The sequence below is a fragment of the Rhinolophus sinicus genome, chromosome 12 (assembly GCF_057876585.1).
Source record: "Rhinolophus sinicus isolate RSI-liver-muscle chromosome 12, RSI-T2T, whole genome shotgun sequence".
In the NCBI taxonomy this organism is placed as follows: Eukaryota; Metazoa; Chordata; class Mammalia; order Chiroptera; family Rhinolophidae; genus Rhinolophus; species Rhinolophus sinicus.
This window is the reverse complement of record NC_142512.1, coordinates 20,349,544-20,375,520: the sequence shown is the minus strand read 5'-3', so window position 1 is coordinate 20,375,520 and position 25,977 is coordinate 20,349,544. Positions and strand designations below refer to the sequence as shown.

At 40.4% G+C, this 25,977-nt stretch overlaps 2 protein-coding genes across 4 annotated transcripts in view; one reads left to right on the top strand and one right to left on the bottom strand.

Annotated features, from left to right (window-relative positions):
* SSH2 (slingshot protein phosphatase 2) overlaps positions 1-8,948 on the bottom strand; it is a 226,641-nt gene extending 217,693 nt beyond the window's left edge. For all 3 annotated transcript variants that reach the window (XM_019739497.3, XM_074320331.2, XM_019739499.3), the window contains exon 1: positions 8,737-8,948. In XM_019739497.3, the coding sequence (XP_019595056.3) occupies positions 8,737-8,799 (63 nt within the window). In that variant the 5' untranslated portion in view covers positions 8,800-8,948. The remainder of the gene's footprint in view (positions 1-8,736) is intronic.
* The window catches only part of EFCAB5 (EF-hand calcium binding domain 5), a 96,812-nt gene continuing 79,287 nt past the window's right edge, over positions 8,453-25,977 (top strand). Inside the window, exons 1-5 of the mRNA XM_088802021.1 lie at positions 8,453-8,767; positions 15,741-15,790; positions 16,203-16,265; positions 17,207-17,291; positions 23,683-24,259. Coding sequence (XP_088658147.1) covers positions 15,749-15,790; positions 16,203-16,265; positions 17,207-17,291; positions 23,683-24,259 — 767 coding nt within the window. The 5' untranslated portion in view covers positions 8,453-8,767; positions 15,741-15,748. The remainder of the gene's footprint in view (positions 8,768-15,740; positions 15,791-16,202; positions 16,266-17,206; positions 17,292-23,682; positions 24,260-25,977) is intronic.

Genomic DNA, 25,977 nt, shown 5'->3' with positions numbered 1-25,977 from the left:
ACAAATTCACTTTAAAGGAAAGCCAAGAGAACACAAATACTGCTGTATTCAAGGTTGAAAAAGGTAAGGGCATAGATGTTCCAGTTCAGAAGAAATTATCCTCCTTCCCCAGCCCCAGGTTCTGCACCTCACGCAGCATCAGCGCTGCGCTCTCTGTGGGTTCCGGGCACGCGCCATTCTAGTCCCGGCCCTTAAGCTCACGCGTGAGCACGCGTTCCTCCCTCCTGCTACACACCCCTAGCCCTCCGCTGACCAACTCCCCCTCTTTAAGGCTCCACTCACAAGTCCTTGCTAGCCTTCTTTCTCTTCCTACAGGCTTATATAATTTGTGATTACTACAATGTATTCTAATAATTATTTTATGCCAACCTTTCCACTTCTATTCTAAGCTGCTCGAGGCCAGGGACTAACCGGCTGCTGGATCCCCAGTCCTGGCATGAATGAGTAAATAAGTCGGCATCTTCAGAATCCAGTATTAGCACAGGATGCAAAATGGTCATAAATTACCTTCTTTTTAAACTGAATCACACAGTCCCATAAAACCTAGGCTGGAACCCAGTACACTACTTCTCATTTATTTCTAAGCATATCCTCTCCCACTCAGTAAGTGAAATAGTTCCCGTCTGTCAGGAAATCGAGGGAAACCTGGGACCTTTTGCTACATCTCGGAGCCAAGATCATCACCTCACCAGACTTTCTCCTGGCAAACAGGAAAACAAGGGGCACTGTGCACAGCAGCTGCGCTGCTCAGCTGGGCAACAAAATGCAGCGCAGTTTGTAAAAGGATCTGAAAAGGACTCAGTGCTGAGAACCAGAGGAAGAAAATGCATGCGATTACCTGCACAAAACAGCACTCATATTTGCTGATTAACTAGATTTCTTAGGTCTCTCCCATGTACACCGGCTTCTGGCATATTTCAAATTAGGTCAAGGGTTTTACCAATAATTACTTTTTTTTTTTCCATTGGAAATAGTTTCCCTACTACAGCTCTGTTTTTTGAGTGAATGAACAAATAAATGCAAACCGCGGACATGTGAAGGCCCACAATGGGCCGAGCGCTGTGTAGCTACCAGGACAGCAGGCATTGAATGGAAAAACAGTGCAGCACTAAAGCGGCTGGAACCAGGAAGAATATTGAATGGCGCTGCACAGGAAGGCAGCACAGGATCTGCAAAGCACCTTTTTCAGACTGGACATAATCTACGGAGAATCTGCTCCTTCTCACCTACAGCCAGATGGAAGGAGGAGAGAGACCTGAAGATACCTTTTGCGGACCAAAGGTCTGCTCTACCTCCAGACTCCCCAGGCACTTGAGTCAAATTTTAAAATCTAAACTAGTTTAAATTCATTTTCTGTCCATGCAATGCAATGAATGCTAAGTAATACATGCTAAACTAACTAAACTGGGACTAGCAATGGAACCTTAAAAGGAGTGACTATTTCATAAAATGAACTGGGACACATTCACTATTTGGAACAAAATTACTTTCATATTTACTTCACAGCATGTAGTAAAATTAATTTCAGAAGATTAAACATAAAATAAACTATAAAACACCTTAAGGAAATATAGATGAATATTTCTCTACTTTATTGATGGAAAATTGAACCAAGTAGAAAAATAATGGAAAAACACACACACACAAAGACTTTGGAATGATGGCATTAAAACTTTTTAAATGTCTGTACATCAAAATGAATAAACCAAAACAAAACGCGGGTGAAAAACCGAGGCAAAATGTGCAACAGAACAGAAAAAAGCTAATATTCTTAGTACATAAAGAATATTTACAAATCAATATGGCAAAGATAACGATCTGTGGAGAAAGCTGGGCTAATCATATCGATGACTTACAAAACAGGGAATATAAAACATAGAATAGTAAATATTTGAAAAAAAATGTTTAACCTCAGATTTAAAACTTGTAAATTAAAATAGCAATAAAATACTAGTGTTAAGAGGAAGGGTTCTGGGGTCAGATACCAGACCTATAATCTTGGGCAATTCAGTTTACTTCTCTGAGCCTCAATTTTCTTTGTAAAATAGAGATGATGATAATAATAATACCTGCACCACAGGGGGGATGTGAAAATGAAGTAACATAATGCAGGGAAGGTCCTCAGCCCAGGGTCTGGTCCACAGTGTTCCACAAACAATAGCTCTCCTTATAAAGAAAATGGATGATGAGGACGATACTCAGGGCTCATGAGGATACAGTGAAGCAGATATTTTATACACAGCTTGTCAACAAAGAGACTGATTTAACCTTTCTGGAGGACAATTTCACAATATGTATCAAAAGTCTTAAAGGTGGTCATATTCTCCGGGCTTCTGGAAACAGAACAATGCCTAAAAACAATGGAAGAACTCAAAATGGAAAAGATTGCTAATGTGACGATATCAATCCATCCATTGGTCCATATTGTTGACCTTGGTGTTACAAAGATATGCACGAATGGACCCAGTCCCTGGCTTACGGGTTAGGTAGCAGTCAAACAATCGAGTACAATAAAGAGGTAAGAGCCCCGATGGGTGAGAAAGGGTGCTGCGGTGTGCGTAGAAGGGGCACCTACCATAGTCTGGGAGTGCAGTCAGGGAAGCTTCCCAGAAGAAGTGACATTTAAGCTGGGACCTGAAGGATGAGTAGGAATTAGTCAGGCAAAGAGATGAAGGAAAAGTGTTCCAGGGAAAGGAAACAGCCTGTGCAAAGTCTAGAGATAACAGGGAGCACGACATGTCAGCTTCACGGAGCATGTGTGAGGCAGGACTCGGGACGAGAACAGGCTAAAGAGAGAAGCGAGGTTGGCTCATTAAAAATCTTGCTGGCAAAACTCTGGATGGTAGACTTTATTCTAAGGGCGAGACAAACAATTAAAAAACAAATAGTTTTAATAAATAATAAAGGGTTAATATTGATAACATATCAAGAGAGTACACAGATTGAAAAGAATAAACAAAAAGCTCATAAAATGGAAATACGGGATTGTAGTGAAGGTTGCACAACTCTGAAAGTTTACTAAAAATCACTGAATTGTACACTTATCAAAACAGTTTTATTTTAGGGGTGGTAAGACTATACCTCAATAAGGCTTTTTTAAAAAAGTTAATAGAAATGCCTAATAAACATCTGAAAACTATGTGACCTAATAATAAAATACATATTAAACCAAATATCTTTATCCTCAAAAATGACTAATGAGTCAAAATGAAATGAGAATATCCAGTGTTTATAAAGCTAGGAGAAACAAGCGTTCTTACACTATGCTGATTGGAATAAATGTTCATTGGAACTGCCTTTCTAGAAAGTAGAAATATGTAACAGAAGTCTTAAAATTGTTTATACTCTGTGACCCAGTAATTTTATTTCTTGAAATCTTAATGTTCCAAAATGCAGCTGAATATGTCCACTGCAATGTAATTTACAACTAGACATTCACTAATAAAGGAATGGTTACTATGAGTTATAACTACTCAATGCAGCTGTTTAAGTGATATGGCAATACATCTAAAATGTATATCACACTTAAAAAATACAATATTATATATACATCAGCATTTCAACTGTATAAAATACATATACAGCTATATGGCACATATCTTTTATTCTCTTTTTTGTGCTTTTCTGTATTTTTCCCTAAATTTCCTACAACGGCTAAGTATTATTTCTACAGTTTAAGAAAGTTTCTAAAGCTGACTTCAAAAAATTAAAAAGCATCACTTTTAAGTATTTATACTTCATACAAATCAATTTCATATTTGCTATGATTTTATTTTCTCTGCCTAGGGAGAGAGGTGTGGTCATATTTGAATATATATAATTCAGGAATATTTATCCAGCATCATCAGGAAATAATAAGATATATATGTAAATGAATTTCCCAATTAATTAAAATGTGTATTTTAAACATCAAAACTTCGGTGAAACTTGGATGAAGATCTACCTAAAAATATACTTCACTCAATCCTGACTGCCGAAATCAAGACAAAACAACATTAGTATTTCTTATGATGATTCAGGGTCATCATTATGACCATATAATAATAGCTCTAAAGGAGTACTGAATCTCAGGTGGGTATCTGTTCTTACATTAAGTCGTCTATAACTGCTAAATTTTTTCTTAGGCCAGCTATTTATAGGTTTTCTTTCCCCTCCCTTGCTGTAAAACCATCAGCTATCATTTCCCAGAACTATAAGAAGCCTGCCTTAGCAGCGCCTGCTACTTTCCATTCCTATTTTGCTTTTGGTAATAATCTTCTAAGAGTAAGGAAACTAAATATCCAAGTTTATAAGAATTCTGTGTAAACTAAGAGATGATAGGCTTCAAATAGGGTATCACTTAAAAATGATTTGCACAGAGTTGGATGATTCTGTTCTGGGTAGTTAAGGTTACAATATAAATGAATCCAAAGAGAGTGTGAGTTCTTGATTGTATCTCACATCACGGTTCCTTTGCTAGACTGGCAGTCAAGTTCTCAGGATCAGAAACTCATTTGCTGCTTCTCTTATCACACCATGGAAAGAGACGTGGACCAGTAGCCAAGCAACTTAGTTCTAGTTCAGGTTCTTACACCAACCTGTTTTGTAACCTTCAGCAATTCTTTTAACCTTGGTACCTGTCTTGCATAACTTATAAGGCTGCTCTAAAATACTCTAGGCCAGGGGTGTCCAAACTTTTTTCAACGTTTTTCACCAAGGGCCATATGCGGTACAATACACAAACAGCCGGGCCACTCACTCCAGGTGAAGTACGTATTTTGCCTCACCTGGTTTATTTAAGTAAACTAAATATATTTTTGGAATTTGCTGCGGGCCAATTAACAATGGATTGCGGACCACAGTTGGCCCGTGGGCCGCAGTTTTGACACCCCTGTTCTAGGTCGTGATCACAAAAACACTATGAAAAATATAAAGAACTACGCAAAAGTAAAAGATTTTTGTGGTAGCTCACTGTGTCTGTATGACCCTAGATCAATACAGGTATCCATTCAGAAAATTCATACCAGAAAGAACACAGGGAAAGAGATCATTCTTAAATTGCCCCCAATTAATTAGGAAACATCTCTTATCTAGGAAGAACAATGTCCTAGGAGTTGGCATCTCTGACTTCTCCTCCCCTGTACCTAATCAGTCCCGTTACTTTGTGTTTTCTCCACAATCCCTCACATCTGTCCCTTTCTTTTCGTTACCACTTCACGTTCCCAGGTCAGACCTTTATTATCTCACACTGGGCTATGGTAACAGCCTCCAACAGGCTCTACTCATGGCCTTTCCCTCTCTCAAATCCCTCTGGCCCACAGCTGCTAGATCAATTTTCTTAAAACACCACTGTGATCATATCTGCTCAAAAATCTCTGAGGACTTTCCATTACCTTCTCTATCAAGTTCAAACTCCTAAGCTCAGGAGTTCCTGTGCAGTCCTATGTCGCTGCCTCCTCCTTTATCTCCTACTACTCTTTCCAAACAAATCCTTCATCAGATATGTCTTCTAGTTTTCTGCCTCTAAGTCTTGGTGTAAACAGCTTCTTTCCACCTGGATACTCTCTACTTCCCAGCTTCACTTCTCTACTTCTACTTCACCTATAGAAATTCAACCCATCTTTCACGGCCTAGTTCAAGAGCCACCCACCATGTCTACTTCTCTTTGATTACCACAAAGGAAAAAGATGGCAGATTCTAAAGTCAGGCGCATCTGGGTTTGAATTACAGCTTCAACAGCTAAGTGTCACTGGGCACATTCCATCATCGCTCTGTCTTAGTTTCTTCATCTGTAAAATGGGAATAATAGCAACTTTCCTTGGGCATATTGTGAGGAGTAAATGAGTTAATCATGTAAAGTACTTAGCATGATGCCTGACATAGAGGAAGATGCAAGAGATTTAGAGATTTTTTTTTTTATTACTTTTGCCATTAGTGAATTTATCTTAATCTGAATTCAGACAATACTTATGGCCATTACAAACTGGCTGTTCACATACATATAGTATCATTCCCCTCACTCTCCTTTCCTACCCTCTTCCCTCATGTTTGTTCTTCCTCCCATCCCTTTGTCCTCATTCCCAAGATTACATGCTCCTGATAGACAGACTGTATCTCTTATACATCTTAGTATCTATAATGGTCATTCCCACCCAGTAGATGATCAATAGATTTGCTTAATCCCTAATGAAATACTGAAGAACTGACAGTATTAAAATGTTCTATTTCCTTTAGTGAAAAAGTATAATAAAATGTTTATAATGATTAATTTAAAAATCTAAATTTCCAGCCTCACAAAATTAAATCTCTCCTTTCATGGCTCTCTAGACTCTTGTTACTCCTTCTCATAAACAAACAACTCAACCTATTCATGCAGCAAGAGACGCAATAATAGCAAATATATACAAGTCATACAGCAGCCAAATACTGAACACATGGACCCCGAGTCAGCTCAGCTGAACACAGCTCTGGATGAAGTGAAATAGGAAGACAATTTAAAAGGAAAGGTAACTGGATCATCAGTCATGTTAACAATGTTGACTGTCACAAACACACACACACACACACCATACACACCCCAGTCCCAGGATTCCTTTGCATCCTGGACCACATATAAACAACTGAAATATTCAGGCTAGTATAACAAGTAGATGTAGAAATACTAGTCATTTACTCAGCAACTGAGCTTACCACATGACTAATTTAATTACTTATGTCAAAAGTGACTTAACATATCTCAAGACTCTAAAATAATCAAGTTTGGCTAATTAAATCATATCAAGTAGATATAGTCTTACTGTATACTAATTATTCACCTCAAGAAATTTAGTACAACTTGATGTACATATATTACTATTATAGTATAAACTGTTTTCAACAATGCCCCAGCAAAATTATGTCGCTATAATACTGGTTTCTAGTTTATTTGCATGACTCAACTAACCTTCATTCAGTTGCTTTCTCAGCCAAAATCAGGCCTGGTAACCACTATCCTCAAAGAGTTTACTAATGGAATGAATTAAGATGGTCTGATAGTATGTTAATGACTTCCCCAAAACTAGCATAAAGTACCACACATAAGAATAAAGTTCTGTATATTAAATTTCTATCCCTATGATACTGGTCTTCAGAGGACCTTAAAATGTTTCCCAGCTTTGAAGTGCAATTATTCTCAAATCACAGAATCTTAAGAGTTGGAAAGAGACTTAGAAGTTCCCCCATTGCAGGTATACTTTCTATCATCTCCCAGGTAAAAGGTCCTCCAGCCTTGGTTGGAATACTTTCAGCAATGGGCACTATTTTGCAAGGCAGTCTACTCCACTGTTACCAAATTCTTCCTTACAATCATTGGAAATCTGCCTCCCTGAATTTCTTTTCTACACAAGGATTCCAGTCCTGCTATCTGGAACAAGACAAGGTAAGTTAACCTCTGAAATACTACCACTTCTAGAATTAGGATATATTTGTCATTTTGGTCACACAAAATGCAAAAGAACACCCAGAAAAACAAAAATACACCACTATACACAACAAATTTTTTTAAGTTCAGGAAACTGTTGAAATTATACGCAAGCATATTTTCAAGATATCAAAGCTCACACCTCAGTTTACATCAATATTAAGAGTAACCCGATTTTTTTTTTACAGTGGAAGACGGTACAGTGTTTACTGAATACCTTTTTGCAACTTGAAACTACAAAATCCACCAAACACGGTTTTCAAAATTACAGTTCTGTAGGAAGTTGAAGATGGTTTTTCCAATTGCTCATATTTTCATTCGGTTTATTTCTCTCTAAAACATCTAGATTTTTTTAAAGATCCCATTGCACCCCGTTGGTGCAAGATTTTATTTCGAAAAATAAATATTTTCAAAATTAAAGCCTAAAAGCATAGCGTGCAAAGGCGTGGGGGTGGGGCGCGGAGCGAAGGCAAAGAAGGGCCCTGCAGGAAAAGGCTGGTTACTGGGTATTTTCCCGCTGGAAGCGGGCTCCACTGGCATAGGCATCTGAACTAACGAGCCGCACAAACACGACCCAGGAACGAGAACGGTCATGATCAATGAATGTAAGGCATAAATGTCTGTCACATGTAAATGACTTGGCACCGGTCATCAAGCAGCGCCAGATGCTTCGGGACCTCGTAGAGGAAAGGTAATCAGAGGTCCAAGAAGCAGAGAGCACAGCCACCCTTTGGGGGAGGGGAGGAGGGAAGAAACCAAGGAGTAACTACCGTTCAGCAGTCCAATGAAGCCCGCACAGCACCGAGCACAAGAAAGACAGCAAGTGACTAAGGCGCACACCCGGCAGAGCCTGAAGGAGGGCGTGCAGTGTGCGAATATCGAACCCGGTCCCTGAAACGGGTGTGGGGAAGGGGACGTGGGTGGGAGGAAGGGGCAACGCAGGAGTCCCATGGTCCTCTCCCTGCAGCAGAGCAACTGAGGGTAAAGGAAGGGGGAGGGTGAAAAGCCAGAATGACTCATTCCCAAAAGGAAGTGCTCAAGCCGTAGGAAGGCATGCCACACGGGGGTTCGGGCGAGGACTGTGAGCTGGGTGCCCAGAGAGATGGGGGCAAAAATCAACGTCCTGTAGTTTCTGCAGCTCGTCTTTAAGATGGGGGGAGTGGGGGGTTCGCGGCAGCCGAGTGCCAAGGCCTGGGAAGCGGCGCGGCGCGTGCGCAGTGGCATTCGGCGGGACCCGCTGAGGCAAAGCGGAGCCGCAGTGACAGAAGCGAGCGGAGCGGCCGCTGGGAGGGACTCACCGAGGCACAGGGGCTGGAGGTGGTGCTGGGGGTAGGCGATCGCTGGACCGTGACCAAAGCCATCTAGGCGCTGCTGGGTTGTTCCGGGCAGGGCATTCTCGTCCTGAGTGTAGGGGACGGGAGGGTGACGGAGCCGGAATGGGGAAAGGAGTGTCGGGTAGGGGTGAGGGGAACCGGGAGGAGGAGGAGGCCGCGGGGACGGCCGCAGGCTCCGCACCCACCACCGGACTCTCGCAGACTGACGCGCGGAACGGGTGGCTGGCGGGCGGTTCGGCAGCTGCGGGGCACAATGAGCGCTCCCAGTGCGCAGGCGCCACCTGTCAGCAACCGCCTCTCCCCTCGGCGCGCGCCGCCGCCTCGCCGTAACCCTTGAGTTGCCGGAAGCCGGCGGGGAATGTGCGCCTGTGGCCGCCGCCCCCTCCCGGGTTTCCTCCCTGGCGCCGGAATCGCGCGGCCGGCCGGCCGCGGGCTGTGGGGTGGGGCGTGGCGAGGGGGCCCGAGGGCTGGGGCCGCTGGCGTCCCCGCTCCTCGGAGACAACCATCTTTTGAGATGGGGCGCACAGCTTAAGCCACCTTAGTGACAAGAAACTGAGTGAAAACCTGACTCAGAGACGTTTTCTGGTGGGAAAGGGCTCCGTGGGGGCTCAAATGCTTTCTCTCCGGGCGTGGGTAGAACTTAACTGGGCTAGAAACCCCTCCTGGCGCGACCTGTGTATCCCCCTTTTGACCCGGCTCTCGGGGGCTTTTTCTGAGCTTTCCCCGCCCTTCCGTCTCCGAGTCCATGTTTTAGGATGAGACTTTTTGAAAGAAAGATTTTTCATTTTATACCTTGGGAAGCTTCATGGTAGCCTCGTGCTTCTCTATTACCCTGGCCCCTGGCTAAGGACTCGTTCATTATTCCCGAGGCTGAGTGAGCCTGGGAGGCCAAGAAAGCTGGGCTCGCGGAGCCGTGAGGGTCCAACCTGCTGTTTACCTCCCACTTGCTTCCTGCTGAGAAGAGATTCTTTTAAACAGGATTTGCTTCTTGAGGTTTCTTCTCTCTGTCTCTAGCTTTCATTCTTTCAAAGACATACGTGAACTGTGGATTACATATTTTAAAGGAATACTTTTTAAGAAGAAACCCTCCGCAGAGCATAAGCCAAGAAGGTCATGAAAAATCAAAATTAAAAAGGGGGAAAGATCGCCCTGTGCAAATACCATGGATTATTTACACAGCGAAAGAGAACTGACAAAGCTATTTCTCAGTTTGAGTGGATGCGCTGGTAAATATCACTGTACCTGTCAAAGCTGTAGAAAACACATTCAGGAGTTTGCAGTTATTAAAGCCCACCTCCTCCTGTTTGTCGCTCAAACTCTCTTGGATCTCATTGCTTCTTTTAAACTGACAGGGTTGTCATGAGAGCTCTTTCTGGCTTCTGTATGGTTAAGTGCCACTAGAGCCCTCTGTGCTGAGCCTTTGTTCTCTCCCTGGGGCCCTCTGGTTGAAATAATTAGCAGGGAGGTTCCATCAAGAATCAGACACTGAGGGTCCCTGTACAGTAGTCCCGTGTAGAAACGTGTTACAGAGAAGCCAGCTGGGAGGCTTTTGCCCCCTGGTGGTGGTGAAGAGTGCCTGCGAGACAAAATTAAAGATGAATGGTTCACGGATTAAACAATCTTGACTGTTTTTCCCAGAGCCAAAGTCTTAAACAGGAAAAGAGAAGACAGAGTTCAGAAGAACTTTGAACCAATGCTTAGGAGACCAAACAGGAAGCTACATGTATAGCCAAGAAATATACATAGCTGAAAGCTGAATGAACGCAAATAAATGAAATGTGATTTATAAACCAAAGTACCATTCTAGAAAAAGTATTATTCAAATCAATACAATAGGTCTTAGTAATGTATTTATATGTTGATTTTCTTACTCCCTAGGGACAGCAACACTGATTATCTACTTTTGTGTAGCAATATAATCTTAAATTCTGTTGGAAGATGAGAGACTTAATTCCATTAATCTTACAGTGGGAAAGAGAACTACTACAGGAGTCAGAAGACCTGGCTTCTAGTTCCAGCTCTGTGAAACCTTAAGCAAATGGCTTAAACTGTTTGAACTTTAGTTTCCTCATTTCTACAATGCAGCTCTAACTCACAGGATACTTGTGATCGTATGAGATAATACTATATGGTAAAGTGCAGTATAAACTGTAAAGCCTTATATGTAATTAAAATTATTATTCTCCAAAGTTTGTCCCAAGTTCGGTCAGTTTTTGCTTAGTGTACCCTATGTGTAGAAAATAGCATCAAGAAAAAGGGAATAAAAAGAATAAAAAAGACATGATTCATGCCTTTTCTTAATAGTAGAAACAGATTAGTGGTCAAGACATGTCTCCTGTGTAGGTAAGTATGGAACACCTTTATTTAGCGTATCTGAGGTGATAAAATCCTGGTCAAAACTGGGATCATAAGGTACCCAAATTCACATTAAGTTTGTAACAGGAAGTTAATTTATTCATTTACAGGGGAAATTTCCTGGTACACAACCTTTTAAGGAAACTAAGATTTAGAAATAACTGGTGCATGTTCATTAATTTATTCACCATTGAGGAAATATTGAGTGTGTATTATATACTAGACACTGTTTTAAGAACAAAGTAAGAGTCTACCCCCTTAGGGCTTACAGCTGGTTAGCAGGGAAAACCACATCAAATTATTACGGTAAGATTTAGTGGTACTATGGCTTCAGCCACCTCTGTTAGCCTCCAAGGGAGATACATATATAGAAGTCTAGATATGTACAAAGTGTTTTAGAAACACAGAGGAGAAGGTCTGGGAAATGTGCTCTTTATGATACTGGCTTTCAGGCTTTGACTACAGATCCCAATATAGCTACTTTGTGAACTGAGCTAGATCACATGTGAGCATTTGAAATCCATGCTGTCTGCCCCATTTATACCTATTCCACCCTGGTTCCTGCTTGGTTTTCTGGTGACTTAAGGAAGGAGGTATCTACTTCAAATAGAGAGAAAATCCTAGAATCTCCTTACTATGCTAGTTGAATTTGAAGAGATAGAGGCCAAGAGCAGCATTCCCAAAAGAGTGAGCCAAAGAGATAAAAGTCCTCCTAGTTTCATTTATAGCACCTTTCTTCTTCCCACCTGTGAAAATGGAAGCCTATTTGTGCCCTTGGAGTTCACTTAACCTTAACCTGTATCATCACTTCTTTGGGGGTGAAATTATAGGGGAACTTTTGAAATTCCTGAGATCACCTGGTTCTTAAGCCTTGAGAATCTGATGAAAATTATTAACCATCTCTCCAGAAAGATACATTTGTATATTTCACACACACACACTGTGGGGACAGAGTCCCAGTGAGCAGTTTCCAGGCTCTTGGCCTCACATGGAAAGGTGCCGGCTCGGGTAGTAGATGGTTATCAGCTGTGACTAGTTGGACATCAGCTATAACCAGTTAGCCATTAGCCACTGATATAACTGCCACATCTATGATGGGGGGTCAGTTGGTTGGCAGAGAAGTAGGCGGCAGGTTAAGGATCGTGGGGCTCCTGCTTTCTGTGTCTCCAACCCAGCCACCAGGGAGACTATAGTGGTATGACCCCTATCCATGGCTCCGTTGGTGTTCCTTTTTGGCTTCGCCATGTCCTGTGTTCTAAGGTGGGAAGCGGGAGCAGAGACCCTGCATCACGCATACGTACGCGCGCGCGCGCGCGCACACACACACACACACACACACACACACACACACACACACAGAAATCCATCCAGGCTAACAATCTGATCTAAAGTTTAAAGCAGTGCTTCTCAACTTTTTTTCATATCATGACATCCATAGAAATGATGATATTTGTGCAGCATACTGGGATAAAGGGGATTTGGAAGCAACTATATGGGACTTGGTGAACAAAAGAAATTGTTTTGTTTCTATAATATAATTATAATGAGAAAATAAAGTAAATGTATTAAGGATGATAAGTGTTGAATTTACTATGTAAGTCTCCAAATTCTCAAAACTAATGAAAAACCTGAGATTGCTTCTTATAAACATAATTTTTTATTTTTATGTGGGGTTTTATGATCGAAATGACTATATAATTCCTGAACAAGACAGTTGAACAATGATCACTTGGTAGTCATTATTGATAACTTATTTTATACAATCAGGTGATAAATTTAAAACAATTTCACAATTCAAAATTTACATGTATAAATCATATTTGAGTCTTACTTTTTTCCCACTTGCTACTTCCTGCTTCCCAGACCCAATCAGCATAGTGTCATCAGTGTACTGGACCAACTCAATGCTGATTGGAAGGTCAAGATGCTCAATACCTCTGTGGTGTATATTACAGCAGAGAGCAGGAGAATTGATGTAGCCCTGGGGCAAGACTGTGAAGTTATATTGTTGGCCCTGCCAAGTAAAGGCAAATTGCTTCTGGTGTTCCTTGCCTATTTGTATGGAAATATAGTTGCATACTAGGTGGCAGGGGCTGTGTTGATTTGCTCCAGTAAAGATACTACATATGGAAGAGCAGCTGTAATTGGAGGCATCACCTGATTAAATTTATAATACTCCACAATCATTCTCTAAGATCTGTTCACCTTCTTCACAGGTCCAACAGACAAGTTAAATTGGCGTGAAATAGGTTTCATCACCCCTGCTTCTTTCAAATCTGTGTTGGTGTCACTAATCTCTGTAATTCCCCATTCTGCCATCCGAAGAAAGCAATAATTTTTGTTTAGTCTCCTGGTATGTGTGTATGTGGGGGAGGGGATTCCTAAGGGCTTGAACTTGTCCCTTCATACTATAATGGTGCTTATTCCAGGATAGGGAGAGCAATATGGAAGTTCTGCTAGTTACTAGGTATGTATTCTAATTATACATCCAGGAACTGATGAAATTACCAGGGAGTCGTTCTATGGACCTACTCAGCTCACTGTGATTTAAACTTAAGACGCCATCTCTCACCTGTTCACCTAAGCCCCCACTTAAACTGGTAGACAGCAGTTGCATTTTGTGTCCCCAGGAATTAACATCAATTTAGTGCCAATGTTTAGAAATCCCTGAATAACTTGGATATTTCTTTTTCCTTAGCACACAGTCACTTTAGGAAACGGCCACAGGTCCCTGTGGAGAAGACTTAGAGGAAGATTTTCAGTATATACTAATGGCAATGCAGCAGAATTCTTCCTTTAGGGACGCTAGCCTTCCTTTTAATAAAGGGGCTTAGATCTGGAAACTCAGTGAGAAATCAAAACTCTCCATTGTGGTGACTAAAGTCATATTTTTGGCCACCATATGTGGATTTTTAATATTATGTGTAGATCATCAACATTTTAGTAGGCTGGCCATCTATTTTATTCCTAGGGACACCATAATTATTTAACCACAAAGATCACTAAGGGTCAAAGCATCTGATTACCACTATGTCTCTACCTCTCTTTATGGTAAATGTACCCACCACTGACATTTGGCCTCAGCTACTTTGACATGGGTCATCACATCATGTCTAACCTACAGAAGAAAGCCACCATAGAGCTTTTCAAGGATGCAAGTATATATTCTCTAATGTGCTTTTTATACCTTAGTAAAGGAATGTCCCCAGAGTCCTCTAGGAGGATGTACTTGGGGGGAGTGGAAGTGCAGGTCATAGGTGATAAATCTACTCCAACATTCCTGTCTCCCTAAGCCTTTGGATTTCTTCTTATATTATGCCAGGGAAGTTCTGGTATCTCAGTTAAACATAGGCCACTGTGGAGTCTAAGTTTCAGTAAACTTACCAAGTAAATGGTTAGTGTCACTTCCAGCTGGAGATGCTAACACATTAACACATTAATTTCTGATAAGAGTAGCCGTATAAAAAAATTCTAACCAACCCCGTACTATATTCCGTGCTCCTTGCTTTAACTTCCTTATAATATACTCTGCTGGGTATTATAACAAATGATCACATATTCCCTGGGTTTCTGCCACTATATAAGCAAATAGTGAAAATCTGTTGCTGTGAAAGCTATTACCTCCTGGTCAGACTTTGTACTTTCCCTGCTGGAGCATTTTAAGATCTGATTTTAATTATGATTCTACTAGAAGCAAGAAGAGGTATTGATGAGTCTTGAGTAAAATGGGCATCCCCTTGCAAGGCAATTGCCCCAGATGAGATTATCACAAGATTTGCAATTAAGAGAAGGCTAATCTCCACAAATACAGGAGGACTAACTGTTTCCATTGGCAAAAGAGGCTCAGGGTGACTCAGGAGTTTGAAATTATCAGTTTCCTAGTCCAACTAAATGTCCCTATTCCAAATTTCAGAGTACCCTTTTTCCCAATCAGTGCCCCAATTTTCACATGGCTGGGCTGTTAATTCAATTAATATTGTCATTCTGTAACCCATAATTCTTGATGAATTGACCCATTTATCATTATATAATGACTTTATCTCTTGTTACAGTTTTTGGCATAGAGTCTATTTTGTCTGATACAGGTATAGCTGCCTTTGCTCTCTTTTGGTTTCCATTTGCACAGGATAACTTTTTCCATCCTTTCATTTTGAGCCTTTATGTGCCCTTAAAGCTAATGTCTCTTGTAGGCAGCATATAGTTGGGTCTTGTTTTGTTTTAATCCATCCAGCCATTGTGTGCATTTTGATGGAGAATTTAATCTATTTACATTTAGAGTAATTATTAATAGCTAAGGGCTTACTACTAATGTCATCTTATTGTTTTCTGGCTATTTTTTAGTTCTTTTCTCCCTTTTATTGCCTCCCTGAGCACTAGCCTAGCATTAATCTAGCTTTGGTCAGTAATAACAGTAATAACAGTAATAACAGTAGTACAGTTTGAAACATTTAGCAGTTGAGAACTTATTGCCATTCAATAGAATGGTGGGATGTGGTGGGGGTGGGGGAGATTTTGATCTTTCAGAGTACTTTTTGTTGTTACTATTTTTTCTCTTTTTGTTATCAATAATGGTCTGATAATCCTTTACCCTGTCATTTGGTGATATCTTTCAGTGGTCCAGATGAGTGAGTCAGCATCTGAAGAGGAACCCAAACCTGCTCAGGTATGTGGCCTAAATAGGTTCCTAACCATTTGACCCTGAGAGGATTTGAGATTCAACATTCTTAGGAAAATTGAGAGGCAATATCATATTCTATCACTTAATTATTTCTCTTTTTAGTTGAAGTATTCTGCATCAGCATTTTGACAAAAATGCTGAATAAGGGGGATCCACTAAGAAGCAGTGTCCTGTTTCTACTTGGTTCTAATTGGTTAGCATTCCTTATATTTAACATGCCTGTTACTGTTTGAATTTGTTAATACAACTTCTTGGCATGATTTTATTTGGTGTGATGTTTACTCATTATGTGAATTTTTTTTTACATAAAAAGCTTGCTATACTAGAGTATAAGATGTTAGTTTTATCTCCAGTTCCTTTTGGATACCACTTACTAACACTGCCATTTTCTGCCCAGGAAAATGGAAATGAACACAAAGAAAATAAACAGGAAGCAACCGAAGTGAAAGAGCCTATTGAGGTAGAGTATTCATGAATAATCAGATGTTAATGTGGGAGAGTAAACTGGACACAAAATTAATGTTCAGAAGAAAGAAGGAAAAGAAAAGATGTGGGTATTCAAACAGATAAAGTGTCAAATGGAAAAGGCCAAACTCATTTTGATCAAGCTGACTGACTTAGGCATATTGCAGGAGTCTTCCATAGATAATTTGTTAAGAGTTACTATGATTATAGATAAATAAAGGTTGCTTTCTAAAATCAGAACTATTACCCGAAGTACAATAACCATCAGTTTTCAGGGTAACTTCACTATCATTCTGAAAACGTAACTTCTATGTTAATCATTTAAGTAATTTTGTGTTTATTAATACAAGACATATGAGAAAACATTTTATAGAAAAGGGGAGGCAATTGAAAATAGTTATATTGGTTCACCATTAACTTGACTAATGTGAGTCTTAAAAATATTCTTATTCTTTTAAAAGTACATAAGCATGAATACAAAAGCTATTTGCCACTATTTATTCATAACATTAACCTTTAATTTCCTCAATTAAAATGTAAATGCTTTTCTTTCCACCACAAAGACGGAAGATGATTCTAACAGTAAAAGAAAATAGCATGTTCAAATGTCTGATTTCACTATTCTGTGGTCTCAAATTATGTTTCTAGAAAGTATTGTATAATTCAAGGAATAGTGTATATCTAGGATAATATTCTTAGCATATTGCTTTGTTAGCAATAGGAAGATGCACTAACATGTTGAGCCAATGTATTTTATCTTGTGAATGCAGTAAATAGACTGTGATTACTGCTTTGCTTCTAATATACAGCATTAAATCCTAGCAAAGTTAAGTAGGAATGTTTGGTAACTCCTACAAGGCATTTATCTGCATTCTTTAATTGGGAATTGTTATGCAATTCTAAGGAAAGCAACTGATGTTTCTTTTTTCCTTTCAGAGTTCACAGAATCCACCAGACAGTTCTGCATTAGACACTAGCAACCATGTAGCAAAAGAAGCAACAAATGAAATCGAACCGGCAGGTAGAGAACCAGCTTTTCCTTTATACAATAGAATTGAAAACTATTAAGTTTTCTTTAGGGATACAGTCTTCATGATTTTGCCCTTTAAAAACATAATCCTAGGGGTATTTTAAATGCAGCTTGGGAAATAGTTTAAAATGTATTTCCTTCACCTTCTATTAATACTTTTGAGGCAACTTTATGTCTATTCATCTTGTACTTAAACAGAAAATTAGCTAAGATTTCTGACTGACACACACCTGAAAACCTATTAATACAAACAAAATGAGGATCCCTAGTGATTGAACCTGCTTATTGTTTTTTTTTTATTCCTGTACTTGACCACACATTTGTTCTGTTTGACTTCTAGTCCCATCCTTAAATGAAATCCCATATAATTATGCTGATTGAAAATTTATAGGGTATACCTGAAACCTATGTAACTACTAACATTTGTCACCCCAATAAACTTTTATTTTAAAAAACAAGCTGAAAAAAAAAAAGAAAATTTATAGGGTCAAGAAGGCAACAAATAAGTGGGCAAGACATTCATTCCTTTCACTAGTTCTTCTAACTTCAGATACTTAGTGAAATCCTATGACAGAAACTCTTTACAGTATTTAAAATTTAACAATTTTAATTTGTATTTCAATTAATTAAAATTCCCTTCAATTCCATTTATGAGTGTTTAGTATGTGATAGGCTGTGCTTGGCTGATTACAATAATAATTATTAAAGCGTCTTCAACACTATAAATTGCTATTACATATAGATGCTAAAATAAATTTTAGGTGCTTGCTTTTCTCCAGTGGTTATTTTTATTGTTATTTTTGTCTTATAAACCAATGAAAAGCAGTGATTTTCCTATTTCTTCTTATTAATACATATTTCAATACATACACATTAAGAAACAAACTTTCCAACACTTATTCTGTCTTTATTGTAAATTTAGTACGATTTTCACACAGCTTCACTAACCTTTAAAAAGTTGCTTGTCAAGTCCCTCTCCACCTGTCTCACCCCCGACACAGTTTCTTGATATTATGTACTTCCTTCCTCACTCCCACCCTGTACCACCACCACCCCATACATACATGTGGAGACAGAGTCCCAGAGAGTAGTTTCCAGGCTCCCAGCCTCACGTGGAAAGGTGCTGGCTCGGGTAGTAGATGGCCGTCAGCTGTAACCAGTGAGCAATTGGCCACTAATATAACTGCTGTGGCTGTGCTAGCAGGGAAGAGAGAGAAAGAATGGGGCTAGCAAGAAGATGGCGGCTGGGCTGGCAAGCGTGGATGGCGGTTTGCGGACAGTGTGGATCCAGCCTCCAGTGAGAGTATAGTGCCGCCAGAGAGAATATAGTGGTATGACTCCCCTACCTATGGCTCCGTGGGTGTTCCTTTCTGGCCTCACCATATCCTGCGTTCTTGTATGGGGAGCGGGAGCAGAGACCCCGCAGGCCTCCCTGCACGACAAATGGCGCAGCGAGCAGGGTATGGTGCCGGCCAAAGTTCTCCAAAGGACGGTGGAGCAGTTTGTGTGTATGAACACTCAGTCTCAGGAAGACCAGGAGGAGCAGCTGCCGGAGAGCTGGACCGCCGTGGAGGGGTGGGAGGACGTGGACGGTTCTCCCACCAGCACAGGAAAAGCCATGCAGCTGCTGGAGAGATGGAGCCCCGTGGAGAGGTGGAAAGATGTGGACGGTTCCCCAACCAGCACAGGCCAGAGAAAGCGAAGGTCATTGCAGCCCTGTGGGCCGGGGAAGTTCCTGCTCAGGCAGCCCGGATGTGGGACTTGTAGTCCCAGGAGGTAATGCTTGCTGAGTCCTGTGTGGGAGATGAGGGTGAGGTCAAGATCATCCCTCACCCCTAGGACAGCCCTGGCGAAATGACTATGGACTATGGGGAATTGCCTTCCATCCCTAATTTAATGGACAGCTTGACTGTTTGTTTGGGAACTTACCACCTTGTAGTGGAACTGGGGGATATTTGCTTTTGTCTCTTGACTGGCCGCCATTGAGAATATGTAAGCACCTTGATTGTGAGTCGCTGTTGTTCCAGCAGGGTACCCTGAGAGGCACAGAGAGAGTGGCAGTGCCCTGAGAGCCCTGGCTGTGCCCAGGAAGTCGGGCTGTTCCCAGAGAGAGTGGCAGTGCCCTGAGAAATCCTAGCTGTGCCCGGGGAAACTAGTGGTACCCTAAGAAGTCCAGGAAGTCTGGCCGTGCCCAGAAGTACTGGTGGTGCCCTGAGAAACCCTGGCTGTGTCCGGGAAGACAGGTGGTACCCTAAGAAGTCCAGGAAGTCTGGCCGTGCCCAGAAGCACTGGTGGTGCCCTGAGAAACCCTGGCTGTGCCCAGAGAGCCTGGCTGTGTCCAGGATATTGCATTCACCCCCAGGCTCCTTGCACAGGTCCCCTCGCGGAAGACGCTTGTCGCGTAGATTGTGAGGCGAGAGCCTGTAGGGGTGGAGTGTGGGGGCAGAGCCCCAGAAAGTAGTTTCCAGGCTCTCGGCCTCACATAGACAGGTACTGGCTCAGGTAGTAAATGGCCAACTGTGATTGCATGGCCATCAGCTGTGGCTAGTTGGCCGTCAGCTGTAACCAGTGAGCCATTGGCCACAATATAACTGCTGTGGCTACGCTAGGAGAGAGAGAAGAAGACAGAAAAGAATGGGGGCTAGCAAGAAGATGGTGGCTGGGCTGGCAAGTGTGGATGGCGGTTTGCGGACAGTGTGGATCCAGCCTCCAGTGAGAGTATAGTGCTGCCAGAGAGAATATAGTGGTATGACTCCCCTGCCTATGGCTCCGTGGGTGTTCCTTTTTGGCCTCACCATGTCCTGCGTTCTTGTGTGGGGAGCGGGACCAGAGACCCCACAGGGTCCCCCGCATGACAGAGCTTAACTTGTATTTTGAGAATTTTTTTTTTTTTACTATCAATTTGTTCAGTTCTGTTGCATTAATACAGCCCTACGATTAACACAGTTTTGTAGGAAAATGCTTTTTCCTATAGCTATTGAATTTTCATTCTAGCAGTGTTTCATAGTGCTGCTTTTCCTCTGCTTTCCCAGTAGTCATTCCACAGTATGTAGAAGTGGTAAGACATTCTGATAAGACCAAGACAGCTAAGTTTCAGACAGGGCCTGTGTTTAAAGAGAACTTCACACATCTAGTTAAATAACCTTGTCGGGTCAATTTTCACCATTTGAATCAGGAGCCAGTCCCACCCATGTTACATGCCTCCTTGTGAAGAAAGAATCTAAGGCAAATGATAATGTGGCTTGTAATTCATTCCCATTTATTTCCGTAAGTAGGGTTGTTGTACTGAGGCCATGCCCAGCAGCCAGCCATGCACTAAATGCAAAAAAATGATAAAAGTCACTTATGAGGCTGAACCTTTCAAAATATGAATAAGGAATTCTTTTGTGTTCCTACTTATTTAGTTGAAAGCATTTATGCCCCGAGTGCCTGAATAGGTCTTTGTATGTTAGAAGGAGGATTAATACAGGAGTGAAGGTGTGTACGTGGGGGGACAATTTGAAAGGCTTTTAATTTTATAAAGAGTTTAGGAAGACAATCCTGAAAAAGAATTTCAGTGTTTAGCATAGTGCTGGGCATGAAGTGAGACATTGCTAATTATTTATTGAGTGCACGTATAAATGAATCAATCTACCTGTAAAAGGTCTAGGAAGGTCCAAACACTGGCCTACTGAAAACCCCAGTACCTGTTTGAAACTATATTCCATTGGATGTCTGAATTAATTTGCCCTTGAGGCAGTGCTGTCATTTATGACCCTTGAAAGCAGAGGTCACTCTCAAGACAGCTGCAGATAGGCTTGTTCAATAAATCCTGATTTATTAACCCTGCGATTGCTGTGCCTCCTTTTCTTTTCTTCGTTTTATGGCCCTAAGAGAGAAGTGTTTGAACAAAGTTGTAACCAAACACACAACTACTTCCATTCTGCATATTAGTGGGGCAGTGTAAGTGCTAGGATTACTGCTTAGCAACCTGGAATAGCCAAGCACACTAGAGGAGCACTGACAGGCTGCAACAAAGATAGAGAACGCCCTAATTCGCATATGAATTTACTAATGAGCCATGGCAGGTGGGTAGATATTAATTTGCTAGACATCTGTAGCATACTCTTAAAGTAGTAGGAGGAATATCTGCCTTGGGTTATGCTGGAAAGGTTAGAAACAAAGAGAGTACATTAGAACCTGCAGATTTAAAGAATTGCTCTCTTTCGCATTTATTTAAAATAAAAATAAAAGCAATGTATATTAATGAGCAGTGTGACAAAGAATAGAAACGCCCCACAACACACACAAATAGTGGTTAAGGAGAGCAGTATACTACCGTCCCCAACTTCCCCACACTGGAATAAGAGAACTAGCCAAGGAGGAAATAAAAACTTAGGAGGGAGGTTCATAAATACTATCTACTATTGGATTTAGGACATTCTTTAGATTAAATGTTGGCTTTTCAAGGGCTTCTTTGTAGACTACATAATTAGACTTTTCTTTGTTCAAACAGTTTCTCAGATTTCCTTATTTTTAATGACCTTGACAGTGGTCAGATTTGGATCGCCACCCATCCCTGGATCTAAATGGGGAGGTCAGCCTCATCTAAACCAAAGGGATTAAGAATAAGAGAAGGGTGGCTCCTGGAAGAGATTTGGGCAAACAAACAGACAGACCATGAAAAGAACATATCACTAGAGAGGGAGTGGTCACCAGTATCACATGCTCCAGAGAAATAAAAATTGTGTGAAGGAGCACTATCAGGTATTTTTGTAGAATTTCCCTAGTTGGGATTTTGCCTGTAGGTTTTTTGTTTGTTTGTTTGTTTGTTTGTTTGTTTTTAATCACGATTAGACTGGGGTTTTGGGTTTGGGGGAGGAAGACATATATATATACTTAAATCAGCCATTTCTCCAATGAGTCCTGATTTTGTTTTTAATTGGAGAATGATATTAGCAACCAAGATCTGAACACTAGGTGTCCAAGCTCTCTCTCTCCTTTTTTATAATATTCTTTTAGAGACTCCTTACATTTATTCTATTAATGGTATTTCCTTGGGTGGTATTAATTGTTGCATTTGTTGAATTTAGTCACAGAGATAGTTTTCTTGAAATATTTAGTGAATCTTATGTGTGTGTTAAGATTTGCGTTCAGGAATCCCTATTTGCTTTTTTTGTGGATGAAATTTCTGTTTTCTGTAGCCTGCTGCCAGTGATTGTGAATGAGGGGTGAGATGTGTGGACAGTGAAGTCGGTGAGCGATTCCTTTTCTCTGTGCGTAGCGGACTTATCCAGTCTCTCTATCTCAAGCCCCTTTGCCCCAATGCAGGGGTGAATGCCTTTGGTGCCTGGCGAGGAGCTCAAAAGAGGGTAAAGATGCACAAAAAGTCATTCATTCCCGTTGCCCATATCTACATCCTTTGAACTTGGGGCACCTCAAAGTTGCTCCCAAATTTCGCAGTGTCTATTTTTCTCCTGCACATTTTTAGTCCTATATTTTCATCAATTAACCTAATCCCACCTACCTTACATTTTTCAGAGACTCAAAATTTCTGGCTCCTGAAGGCCCCCTTCATGACCGTCAGCATTGTTATGTTTACACGAAAATACACACAGCCTTTTCTGTCATTTCTAGAGATTACGGTAGGGAGGGGATGTAGGTGCCTGTTCTTAGTCCACTCCTTTTGTCTGATAGCTTCCAAGTACATTTTAAAAATGAAAACATGCAAGAGCCTGGAAATATGAGCATGGGAAAAAATATATTTAAACATGCACCGCCCACTCAGCACACATTTATCTACCTTTTTGCCTGACAACTGAACTTCAATTTTATAGAAAATGAAAATCCCTTGATATCGGAGAACTTGATCTAAACCCTGACATGAAGGAACAAACTATGAATGGTCAAAACTATTCATAGTAATCCCTTTTCCCTTTACCAGCAAGGGGGTGGATGTGTAACCTAATTAGGGTTCAATGAACTGTAAAGGAAAGTCTTGGAGCAGGGAGTCTGGAATCTTCTCTTCTTGAATAATAAAACAGAACCCCAAGAGGAGAAATCCCCTTTGCTCTCAGTCCATTTTTCCTACAAACAAGTGATGCCTGGCACTGCAATAGCCATCTTGTGATCCTGAGGTACAAGCACAAGAAATGAATAAAGAATAATGAAACAGGCTAGGTACTTAATGAAAAACACTGAGCTGCTGAATGACTTCTGATTAAGTCAACAATAGATGTCCTATGGTTAAAGTCACTATTGTCTGATTTTCTGTTTCTTTCAGCTGTGTTTGAATACACCGTATAAAGGGATATAAAATAACTTTTTTCTAATAATATTAAAAGTAACATAGATTGAAATCTACTTCTAATATTTCTTACATCTTACCCCCCCACCCCCTTAGAATTAAACCTGGAGGCGCAGCCAGAAATCTCAACTGGTTCAAAAAAGGACTCTGACATTGAAGTCTCAAAGAATATTGTGATTAGAAAACCTGCGAAAGTGGTTTTTAATTTAGATGAAACTGTAATGGATTCAAAGCTAGAACAACCATGGAAAAAACATCTTTTTGAAAGAGTGGAGGCAAGAGCTCAGGCAATGCAGCAGAAAATAATAGATAAGGATAATCTGAAGAAGGAACTAGAAAAAAAGGCTGGGAAAAAGCTCCCTAAGGATTATTTGCCCAAAGAGTGGCTCAATACTGAAAACATGACATTGAACACTCGTGTATATTTGCTTGACAAACTTCTACCCACCTTAGTTCCTGGCATGGAAAAAATGTTAATGCAAGTGGAAAAAAAAAAGCTTTTGGAAGAAGTTGATATTACAACCAAGTTTGATCCGATTAATCATTTGGGGGAATTCTTAATGAGAAACAATCCTTATTATATCAAAGACTCAGGAATGTCTGGTTATCAAAGTGCGATGAGAGATGTCACAGAAGATCTGAAGATACACGTTCCCAGCTCTATCTGCAACAGGTACAATTAGTTGTGTTTTCTTTTTAAAAAAATATTTTTATTAAAAATATAGCTAACATACAATATTATATTAGTTTCAGCGGTATGCAATAATTATTCAACATTTATATACTTAAAGAAGTAACCACCATGATATAAGCCCAGCAACCATCTGACATTGTACAATGTTATCACAATATTATTGACTATATTCCCCATACTGTATATTCCATCCCCATAACTTGTTTGTTTTATACCTGGAAATTTGGACCTCTTATTCCCCTTCACTTTTCCCCCTGTTTTTAAATTTTTCAATTATAATTGAAATTCAATATTATTTTATATAACTTCTGGTGTACAGGATAGTGGTTAGACATTTATATAATTTAAGAAGTGATCCCCCTGACTAGTCTAGTACCCACCTGGCACTATGCATAGTTCTCACCATATCATTGACTATATTCCCTATGCTGTACTTTACATCCCCATGACTATTTTATAACTACCAATTTGTACTTCTTAATCGCTTCACCTTTATCACCCTGTCCCCAACCCCTTCCCATCTATTATCTTGATAAATCTAGTACCCACCTGGCACCATACATAGTTATTACAATATTATTGACTATATTCCTTATGCTATACTCTACATCCCCATAACTACTTTGTTAACAACCAATTTGTACTTAATCCCTGCCCCTTTTTTCACCCCTCTTCCATCTGGCAGCTATCAAAATGTTTTCTGTATTTATGAGTTTGTTTCCATTTTTTTGTTTATTTTGTTCTTTAGATTCCACATATAAGCAAAACCACATTACATCTGTCTTTCTTTGTCTGACATACCTCACTCAGCACAATACCCTCCAGGTCCATCCATGCTGCTGCAGATGGCAAGAACCCATTCCCTTCCATGGCCAAGCAATATTCCACTGTATATATGTACCACCTTCTCTTTACCCATTCTTCCATCAACTCCAGGCTGTCTCCACATCTTGGCCATTGTAAACAATGCTGCAATGAACATATGGATGCACACGTCCCCTCAAAGTACCATTTAGGATTTCTTCAGATAAATACCCAGAAGTGGGATTACTGGGTCCTTCTTTGTCTCGTTATTGCCTTTGTTTTAAAGTCTGTTTTGTCTGGTATAAGTACTGCTACCCCAGCTTTAAAATTTTTTTTTTTTTCATTTCCATTTTCATGACATAACTTTTTCTGTCCTTTTACTTTCCATCTCTGTGTGTCTTTTGACCTGAGGTGAGTCTCTTGTAGGCAGTATATGTAAGGGTTTTGTTTTCTTATCCATTCAGCCCTCCTATATCTTTTGATTGAAACATTCAATCCATTTAGACTGAAAGTAATTGTTGATAGATATGTAGCTATTGCCATTTTATTATTCATAATTTTGATATTTTTTTTTCCATCTTAAAGAAGTCCCTCTAACATTCTTTGTAATACTGCTGGTGGTGATGAACTCCTTTAGCTTTTTCTTAGCTCTTTATCTGTCGTTTGATTTTAAATGATAGTCTTGCTGGGTAGAGTAGTCTTGGTTGTAGGTCCTTGCTTTTCATCAAATTGAATATTTTGGGGCAATCCCTTCTGGCCTGCCAAGTTTCTGTTGGTAGATCAGCTGACAATCTTATGGGGGCTCCCTTAGAAGATATTAGCTGCCTTCTCTTGCTGCTTTAAAAAATGTTTTTCTTGGTCTTTAACCTTAGTCATTTTAATTATAATGTGTC